This window comes from Etheostoma spectabile, chromosome 20 (assembly GCF_008692095.1).
Source record: "Etheostoma spectabile isolate EspeVRDwgs_2016 chromosome 20, UIUC_Espe_1.0, whole genome shotgun sequence".
In the NCBI taxonomy this organism is placed as follows: Eukaryota; Metazoa; Chordata; class Actinopteri; order Perciformes; family Percidae; genus Etheostoma; species Etheostoma spectabile.
The window spans coordinates 9,664,912-9,675,440 of record NC_045752.1 but is presented as its reverse complement, the minus strand read 5'-3'; the positions used below and the strand labels follow the sequence as shown (position 1 = coordinate 9,675,440).

The window sequence follows — 10,529 nt, the reverse complement described above, 5'->3', positions numbered from 1 at the left end:
TATATATATATATATATATATATATATATAGTATTGAAACACACACACACACACACTAAATTTGTAATGGCCAGTAACGAAATGTCTCAAAAAGCTAAAAAAAAAAACGAAAAAAAAGCTTATTTTCTCTCAATATTCAATGCCAGTTAAACCGACTCCAAATACACTGGATAGCCACTGAACAACCCCTGCTTCATTTTTGTTTACATGTAAGACCGCAAGTGAACAACAGCTTTATGCCAAGGTTTTTGGCTTTTCTGGATTCTCCGCGCGCCATGCAGAGTGACCTGTGACCACTCACAGGTCTACAAGGTAAACACTGCTGTTGTTGAACACATCTGGATGATGATCAGATCTGGGTTTCACTCAAGTGCCTTTTGAAAACTGTGTGCGCATTGATACATCACTTGACTGCGTTGCGGTGAACTGACCGGGTTACGATTGTGTTGATGGTCAAAATAGGTCAATGTTGGTCAAAATGGGTCAAAACGCTCACACGCGTGGGTGGCAATTTTGTGCACCGGAGCGCTCATTGTCTGTGGCGCACGTGGTCCTACCACTCTGTGTAGGCCTATACCGTGTGTGTTCTGTTGTTTTTTTTTAGCCGTTTACAGTCTATAGTTTAGCCTACTGCAGTGGTTCCCAACTTTTTCGGTCTGAGGTAGCAGGCATCGATTCAAGGTATGTTCCAAGTGTAACACCAACCATTATTTATTATAGTGGATATATTGTTAGGTTTTTAATATAATTGAACTGGCTGTCAATACCAAGGTTGTTTTGGTACGCAATAGGCCTACATCTAGCCTAGGCTACAACTTGGAAGAAAGCTGAATATTTGACCATTTATTTATAAACGTTTTTTGAAGTGTTTAGCATTTACTTTTAGCTATTACTACTATTCATTATAATGAATAGTAGTAATAGCTAAAAGGTAGTCTAGCTAGCTGTTTAATCCTCTGTTCTTGTAACTATTTTATCTTACATACCTGCAACACGTGTTCAGGTGTTACAGTTGACGTAATGTTTATGTGGATATAGTCTTTTAATCAAATCATAATTTCAAAATTTTCAAAGTTGAGCTACTCTACAATCTTTCCATGTATCCCCTGAGATACAAAATAGGCCTGGGGTACCTGGGCAATTACCCTGTTCGGGAACACTGCTTTACTGAAGATTCATTGTGCAACTGTAAATAATAAAAATACAGAGACATTCTTAGTGTTGACGTTTTTCTACGTGTGCGCGCATTTGGATACACATCGGGAATATAGAGCCTCATTTCCCAGATCAGCAACCTTGACCAGCAATTAGGGATTCAATATAATTTGCTGATGGCTATTCTCCATGGCTGTTAACCTCAAAGAATTGCAAAGAATTAATATGAAATTATATAAGAATGTATACATACATATAGACCTAGTAGTTTTAATATATTGTGTTCTCTTATCTTTTAACAACTTGTGTGTATTTGCAGGGGTGGGGTTGAGTGGTGTAGGGGCGGTGCTTATGCTTATCAAGCCAATCAGGGGACGCGCTCTTCTCTTCTCTCCACTCCTATTGGTTACAATCTGTCTGTGCATCATACCGACGTTGCTTGACTTTTCAAGCTGTTAGCTCACAGCTAATGTTAATGCTGGCCATTTCCGCTTGTTTACCTAGAATACTACCTATGTGGTTGCACAACGCGTATCTGCACAACGCGTATTTGCCGCTGATTATTCTGCTGTAAACGGTAAGTTTGTCTCACAACAGTGTCACCGTAGATTGCCAACCTGCTGTTATTTAGCTAGCTACCTGTTAGTAATAGCAAGCTAACGGATAGTCAAGCTGAAAAGACCTCGCTAGCTAACTAGCTAACAATTATATAGCTAGCAACGTAAAAAGATGAGAACAGTCTCAGGGAGGTCCAAAAAACATTGTACCTGTCGACAATTACCTGGTTTGGTTGAAATGTCCGGCTAACGTTACTAGCTTGAGCGGATTTACTCACGTTAACGCATCCACAAGCTATTGTTTCTGTGGTGTGTTTTCATGGCAACTGCTGCTGTAGCTACTGGTTGTATGTTATTATGTGCAATACAATATAAACCAAAGGATATTCGTGATTTTTTTATTTAAACATCCACTATTAATGGAGAATTATTATATAAGGTGCTAACGACATTTCAACATCACCTCACTCAAACCACTTTCAGGGATGCTTTGACAACGTTATGGTATCAAATTGATGCAGAAATGAGTGCCAAAGGAGTTTGGCTTTTCAGACATTTTTGTTTAGGAAAAAATTATATTAGCAATCCAATGATATATGGTTATTATTATCTATTAGTGCATCTATTATCTATTATTCATTACAATTGAACCTTAGAGTGACCTCTAGTATTCTGTTTATAGTATGACAGCTGTAAGAAGTGAGTTGGGAGTACTCAGAAGTCCCATAATCATCAAAATACAGGCTGATGAATTGATAGTATTTTAGTTTTAAAAGTTGTGTATTTTACTACTTATGTAACTTCAGTTTGTGTAATGCCACCACACAGACTGGGACTACTGACAAAGATGATAATATATTGTATTAGGATATCTCTAGTTTGGTAATAATATTTTCTCTATTACCTAACTGAGGTTGTGCTTTATTGCAGACAGCTTCATTGTGTATGGGACCATGAATGGACACCCTCCTTCAGCTGTGTGGAGATGACCTGCCACCCCTTTGGGAATGGTCAGAATGGGGCCAGATGTGCCCCTTCTTAATGAGTACAAGCAGGAGTTCTTCTGGAAGCGCTTCCCTCAGACAGTGTTGGGGGGTCCACGCTTCAAGTTGGGCTATTGTGCCCCACCATATGTGTATGTCAATCAGGCTGTCCTGTTCTTGACACCATGGCTTTTTGGGGGTATTGGTACTCTGCTCTGCCAGTTGCAGCTGCTCCAGGAGCTCCATGCGACAGTGCTCTCTGGTATGCTTATGTTCGGGGCTGCAGCGGGTGTCCAGGCCCTAGCACTGTATGCTGCTCACAGGAGTGGCACAGTGGAGATACTAGGTGGGCCCAACATACTGGTTGATGAAGAGGAAGTGGAGTTCAACCACTGTGTTAGCCCAGAGACAGTCCGATTTATTGCCCCAGGGAAGAGGTTTGGACTCAATGTGGTGCTGCATACAATACTAGCTGGGGTGCTCTGTGGCTTTGGGACATGGTATGTGTTCCTTGGCAGACTGACTGCTCTCTATGGCAGCATTGGAGTTTCCCTGGTCGTCTTTGTCCTGAGTTGGGTGACACTATGTATAGCTGAGTATTCCCTCATTGTAAATACAGCCACAGAGACAGCCACTTTCCAGGCACAGGACACTTATGAGATCACCCCACTCACCCGGCCCCTCTACATTTTTATTTTCATTGCTGTGGACTTAGCTGAAAGGTAAGGAACACCAACACAATAATTGAATTAATTGAGATATCCTCATATAGAATGTTATTGTATTTACAGTACTATCTGACATAATCTCAATATATTTCTCTGATTTAGGTTCTCAGGCCCCGTCCCTGAGCTCCAACTGGCCAGCCAGGTTCTCCATGTGCTCTTCCTCTTCCTACCTCTGCTGTGGGCGCTAGGTATACTGCCTCCCCTGGATGCCCTGCTGCTCTGGGGCATGGAGCAGGCCCTTGTGTTTGGCTTAGGAGGCTCGCCTATGTCCAGCAACCTCAGGTACATTTGAAAGAACATGCTTTAGCAAAACACATATTTTATGGGAAAAAACAAGTTCTCATCAGATTCTGGTAATCCTATTGAAATGACCAGTGTGACAGTAGCCTGTGAATCATCAGCACTAACGTATTGTGTGTATGCTGTCCCACAGGCTGCTGTTAATGTTTGGGATATCTTCTGGCGTGGCTGTGTGTAATTACTTCATCCCTTCAACACTGGGTGTGGTTCTCTTTTCCATCTCTATGGGTTTTCTGCTGAGCCTGGACCTCAGCCAAGTTGGCACACTCTGCGGAGGTCCCAGGGCAGCGTTCGGGGGCCGTGGATTTTGCAGAGGGAGGTCGCCACCTCCTCCTCCCAGTAATTTTGGATGGAATCTGGGCTGCAGGGAGCTGCTGTTAAATTTGAGCCTGTTTCTAGTAGCAGTGGCAGAGGCAGGGCTATTGCATCACTTCCTCGGCTTAACTCAGTCCCAGAGCTTGGTTATGGGACCCCAGGCTCCTGTTAGTTACCTCCTCCTCGTACTCTTCTGCCTCTGCTGGGCTCTCAGAGAAATCCAGGGCGCCTATGTATTTGGGGGGGTGTTCCTAAATCCCCTGTACCCTAAAGGGATGTCCAGTGTGCAGACCTTTAAGCAGAGGAACAGAGGATTATACATTGCTGCAGCAATCAGAAGAGTCCTCCTTCATCTTGGTGAGCCTATTATAATGTGTATTTTAAGTCGGACGTCCTCCAATCTTAACATCTCTCTCAGGTTTGAAAACAGCAGTGCTCTGTATGTGTTTTTTTGACCTGCACTTACTGTGTGTTTTACTTCACAGTGTCTCCATTTGCAATGATTGCTTTCCTGTCTATGGACAAATCTCTGCAGCTGCTTCACAGGGCATCCCTCAGTGTGGGATTCACACGAGCCTTTAGAGTGGTAGGGTCACATTCACTCTTGCTCTCAAGCTAATGTGAACATAAACGGAAGAAAATATTTATTACAATAAAGACTTTCTTTTTATAGTAACTACAGGCAGATTTCCAGCACAAATCACAGATCTTTGTTTAATGTAAACTGAAAGGTATGACAATTACGAGCGCATTACACACCAATGGCCTTAGGGAGCAATTAAGGCTTCAGTTTTTGCCCAAAGACACGACATGCGGACTGGAGGAGCCAGGGATCAAACCACCAGTTTTTTCTTCTTAAAATGAACTGTGATTGAAAATTAAGTGTTTAATTATATTTTATTTTTACGCCTGTGCTTTGTTGCTGTGCAGGTGTGGCAGAATTCAGAGGATGCTCTGCTGCAAATGGTAGTGGTGGTCTTGGTGCAGCTTGCAGCTGGAAACAAAATGCTGCCAGGGTGGGACAACCTGGGCACTGGAGTTCAGCTTCTTCTGGTGAGGTCAACATTAATATTTCCCTTATTTCCACCCCCCATTGCGTCATTCCACATTGGATATCATATCTGCAGGCTTAAATCTGACCTAAACAGTGCAACCACTACTCAATTCTTTTTACACTAAAGCTGTGAACAGCGTGCTAATCTATTAACACACATGGGATACATTATTTCTGAACCTAAACAATATTTGTCTTAAGCATTTAGCCAATAATGGGACCATCTTGTCAAAATTTAAACATGACAAATCATCAATGGTACTGATAAAAAAATAAAATAAAAAGAAATTAACTTTTTTCCCAACATTGCAATTTTTTCCAGGTTAGTACAGAGCCTTGGTGATAAAATATTTATTGCATTATTTATGTTTCTTACTTTTTATTTAAAAAAAATGAACAACCTTAGAAACACCTAAATTTAACACAGTGCAGTTCAACACCACAGCAAACTACCACCTCAATAATAACAATATTATTTAAAAAGAAAAAAGTGAATGAAGCACACAAATTACTCAAACAAACCTTATAATACACAGACATCAGCTGGTAAGACCTGATGGTGGCGCAGTAGATCAGTGCTCTTTGTGTTTGCCTGTGCGTTTCTGAACCAGGTGGGCCTCCTGATTGACAGACTGACCCAGTTCCTCGCCAAGCTAAAGTTCACCCTGACTGTGTTGGTGACATCTTGGACAGAGAAGAAGCAGCGCCGTCAGTCGGCTGGAACCCTCTTGGCTCTGAATGCCTCCCTATGCCCACTGCTGCTGGTGGTCGTGACCCTGTCTGCCCTGCTCTCTGCCCCTCTGCTGCCCCTCTTCACCCTGCCTATCTTCCTGGTGGGGTTCCCCAGGCCTCAGCGCAGTTGGCCAGGCCCTGTAGGTACCGCCTGTCCTTGCCCGGACTCAATCTTCTACCAGCAGATGAGCGGAAGTTTAGCCTCTGCGTTGAGGACGGCCTTTGCAAGAGGGTCACTGGGTTAGTTGTCCATGCTTGATACGTCTTCTGTCTATAGTGTCTTCCTTTTTCAATCTTTTTCAAGTGTTACATTCTTGCTTAAACACTGTTTATTAGTTTAGTTTTCTATTTATGTGATCTGCAAATCTATCTGAATAATCCATTGCAGTGTTCATTATAATCAGATCTAAGTAATGTGGCAAATTATTGTTTTTATTATAAAAAATAAATAAATAAAAACGTTTTTTTTGACCAAACAGTTAATAGCTCACAAATGTTTGGTATAATAATAAATAACTGAAATTATTAATTAATTATATAAATATTTGGAATTTATATTTTTTTAATTCAGTAACTCGCCAATTGGATTAATTAAAAGCTACAGAACCATCTCTAACATTAAATAACTCAGTGTGGCTCAAATTTTAATTTAAGTGTGTGTGTGTGTGTGTGTGTGTGTGTGTGTGTGTGTGTGTGTGTGTGTGTGGTGTGTGTGTGTGTTGTGTGTGGTGTGTGTGTGTGTGTGGTGTGTGTGTGTGTGTGTGTGTGTGTGTGTGTGTGTGTGTGTGTGTGTGTGTGTGCCACACATTGTCTTGTGTCGTATGATTGTCAAATTTGTTAGCGATTCAGCAGAGGTGTTGATTTCCATACAGGATTAGTTGCTTGACAGTTAATGGTGAAGTAGGGGATTTGATTAGCGGGGGTACTTTGGCAATGGTAATGTCATTAGCTAGCAGTGAAACGTCCTTAAATTCTGGAATTGTCGTTTGTTTATTCAAAGTCAAAGACAGTCCAGGGTAGTGCTACTTTGCACATTTTTGTGGGTCTAAGGTGAATTTCACATTTAGGCTGCCAAAGCTCTGCTGCTTTCTGTCTCTGGTCTGCTCAGTCAGTGAACAGTGTGAGAGGAGTGGCCAGTGGCAAAAGCCAATGTGTGCTTCTTTTATGATATACATTTAAGAATTTCTTTTGACTTTCTAATCCAGACAATGTCAAACTTGGCACTGCACTTACTCATGTCTGTAGGAAGACACAGTTTGAAAGTTTGAAATCAGTTGGACAACCGGTGCAAGAGATGTTCCTGCAATTTATAGATAGATGTGTTTTGAAACTATAGTTGCAGTGACTGAACTTTCGTATGGGTCAAGTACAGACAGTATGCAGATGTAAGAGCATTGAACCATCACCTCATATGCTTTAATAGTAAGAGGAATTGCTGGCAGTAATGTGAGCTTGCATGATCCAGTTGAGCTTCCTGTGAAGTGACCCAGAAAAAATAGCTCTGATCTGTATTCATTACATCCAAATGTTTCCACATCATTAACCGTGTAATACTCCAAACGGAGCTGCTGCTAGGATTTTGTTCTGTGCACGATCAGGAGGGGGCAAGAGACAAAATGGTGCAAGTAGAGAATCGTTATTTATGGATTCATGATTAAAAACTGAATAAAGCTGCTGAGACGATGTCATCACTCAATCCTTTTTTTTTTTTTTGAGAGCTTGGGGTGCTGTAGCTGTGATGTATATTTCAGAATAAGCGCTTGTTAGGTTGATGCTCACAGTCTAAGGATGGCAGTTTGTAGCTCTTGCTTTGATCACACTGGGGGCCGTGGAGCAGTGAGCGGGAAAGGAGTCTCCCCAGCTTGTCACTTCCCATCGTGAGGTAGCGTCTGGGACTATTCTGAGATGTCGTTATGGGACATGGCATTATTCTTGAGCCAAGCAAGCACTAGTCAACTTAAAACAAAAGCCTCCATCACCTTGCAATTTCTACTCATCTGCTCAGACGTCTGTCTTCTGAGACTAATGGAAAGCTAAGGTTAAGAAAATATGTAATATTTAGATCTCTGTGCAGTCAGCCAGTTAAAACAGTATCATGACCTTCCTGTACAACTGTGATGTTACGCGTTTCCCTGCAACTCATCCAGTAGCCATGTTATCCACATAGTCAGCAGAGGTACACACAGCTGATGGAAAATGAAAGAATTGTGCACCATGTACATATATTTTGTGTTTATCCACCTTATTGCCCTCAATTTACAGATCACATCTCTTTACAAGTTAAATGCATTGATGACCAATGATTCTCTCCCCCCCCGTGTAGGTTCCTTAGCTCCAGGCTCTCATTTTCTTGGGCGCTTTCAAGACCGTATGGTTTGGATAATGATCCTGGAGAGAGGATATGGCTACTGTACAGTGAACATCAAGGTACCGCATTTGTTTATTTGTCTATTTAGAATCACTGCAGTCATTTACAGAAAGATTACATCATGCTGTGTGGTTTGTTACAGGGTCTGGAGCTGCAGGAGACATCTTGCCACACAGTGGAGGCACGGAGGGTGGATGAGGTGTTTGAGGCTGCTTTTGAGCGCCCTGAGCGGCTTGGTTTCACCCAGGGCTTTAACCTGCACTGGGGGAATGCCCTCACCCCTTGTGCTGCCCTTGCAGTGCAAGTCTACTCTGATGCCCGAAATGTGCTCTCTGGCATCATTGACTCCCATGACAACCTGAGGAAACTTCAGGATGACTTTCTGAAAGCACTGGTCTGGTTACTCCTCCGATACTGTGTGCAGAAGCATAAAGGATTTCTAAGGAGCAGTGAAGAAGGGCCTGGGGTTGGAGGCAGGAAGTCCCAGTCTTCCCAGTTGGCCCAGACCACTTGTAACCAGCTACCTGAGGCTGTGATTGTGGAATCCAACGTGTCTTCTCTCAAGTTCAGACAGGACAGCTCTAGTTTGACCTCCTTTGGGGATTGGTCAGATGAGGACGACTTATTTGGACCTCAACCAGCCAGGCGGACAGTGGCATTAGTGACAGCAGAGGCCCAGCCTGGACATGCAGTGCTGCAGACAGGGGCCTCTCTGCCAGGCTCTGTGGAGATGGACAGTCTTTTCGAAAATATGGCTCTCTCTGCCCTGCAGCCACTGCAGCCTCTGGGTCTGGGTATCGGGTTGCCAGCAGTGGATAAAGGCTGTAACTCAGAGGTCTTCAGAGAGAGTGCTGGCACTTTCCCTCAGCTGAACTTCAGCTGCCCCCATTCAGAGGTGTTCAACCTACCAACAGGGTGGAGGACTGTGCCTTTGCTACCATCCCGCTTGCTGCAGCTCAGGCCTTTGTTTCCTGAGGACTGGTTTCGATTCACCTTGGGGCAGTTTGGGCCTTCTGTGCAGGACGAGACCTCAGAGGACATGACCAAAGCCCTGAAAGAGGATGAAGCCTTGAAAGAGCTGCACGCACAGGTTGCACTTTCATGTCTCATCTCACTGGGGGCAGAGTCTGCCTTCACCAGTCCCAGTTACGTCTACAGACTCTATTGTGGAGATATACCATGGACGGAAGGACTCGACTGGCTCTCCTCAAGTAAAGAACTTTACCAGCTCGCGCTTAGGGCTTTCAGGTAAAATTGGCAGATTGGTTAGAGTTTCTTGGTTTTAGTAACTGATCACTAAATCAGAATTATTTAAGCCAGAAAAAAATGAATATTTCATTGAATTATGCCTCTATGGTTTTGTTCGCCTTCAGGTTCAGTTTCAAGCTGCTGTTTGATCAAGCAAGTCTAGGGCCCATGGAGTCCCCTGAGGAATTGTTCAGCACCTTGGACGAATATGAAAGGGACTGGTACATTGGCCTGGTGACAGAGAAAGGCTGGCACGATAGTGTCCTTCAGGAGAAACCCTACCTATTCTCTCTTGGACATGACCTTGCTATGGTAATTACATGCAAAATAATAAATTACATGTAAAATACAAAAGGTCATCTGTTGATGCCTTGCATACAACTTATTTTTATTCAGTCATTAGAATAAAATTGAAGGTATTTAAAATTGCAAGTTAGAGCAAATCTCAGTGAAATGTGTGTATTACTTTTGCATGATTGACTGTCCTTGTCCACAGGGGACCTACACAGGGCGAGTCCTGTCCCTGCAGGAGCAGCTGGTGCAGGTAGGCCGTCTGAATGGAGAGGGAGTGCGAGGCCAGTGGGCAAACCTTTCCTGGGAGCTCCTGTATGCTACTAATGATGACGAGGAGCGTTACAGCATCCAGGCTCACCCGTTCATGCTAAGAAACCTAACTGTCCAGGCAGCTGATCCCCCTCTAGGATACCCCATTTACTCCTCAGCCCCGCTTCACTTCCCCTGTCTCTGACCTGTGGCTTCTTCTGCTGAACATACTCTGGGGAGGGAGTAGTATGCTTTTCAGTTGGTACTACCACAGCAAATTGTCCTTTTTCAAAGCTAATGGGTATTTGGAAATCCATGGGGCAACTACAGAGGAAGAAGCAGTGGCAGATTTTAACTGGCTATGTCGACTATCGCAGCACAGGAAAGGAGAAAAAAAAATCCCTGATACAGTTTCCCTCCAAAGCACAAACGTTTTGTGGTTTGTTTAAAGTTTGTGCTTAAAAGGAAGTCAATTTTTTGCTCACCTTCCCTCTAGATGACACTTGCTGAATACCTCTCGTTTTATTGTACTTTTTTCAGGTGACA

The 10,529-nt window shown here is 43.2% G+C and overlaps 1 protein-coding gene across 3 annotated transcripts; it reads left to right on the top strand.

The window, feature by feature from the left end:
• The first annotated feature begins 289 nt into the window (after positions 1–289).
• On the top strand, positions 290–10,523 carry pcnx4 (pecanex 4). Of its 3 annotated transcripts, none has more exons than XM_032500416.1 (11): positions 290–312; positions 2,643–3,417; positions 3,526–3,705; positions 3,857–4,395; positions 4,524–4,624; positions 4,969–5,091; positions 5,704–6,064; positions 8,148–8,251; positions 8,335–9,440; positions 9,566–9,752; positions 9,937–10,188. In XM_032500416.1, exons 2-11 carry the CDS (start codon positions 2,720–2,722, stop codon positions 10,186–10,188), a joined length of 3,651 nt encoding a protein of 1,216 aa, XP_032356307.1. In that variant the 5' UTR covers positions 290–312; positions 2,643–2,719. The 3 variants fall into 3 exon arrangements, with proteins under 3 accessions (XP_032356307.1, XP_032356306.1, XP_032356308.1); XM_032500415.1 differs by lacking the exon at positions 290–312 and adding an exon at positions 1,556–1,732; XM_032500417.1 differs by lacking the exon at positions 290–312 and having other exon boundaries at positions 2,720–3,417; positions 9,937–10,523.
• The last annotated feature ends 6 nt before the right edge of the window (positions 10,524–10,529 follow it).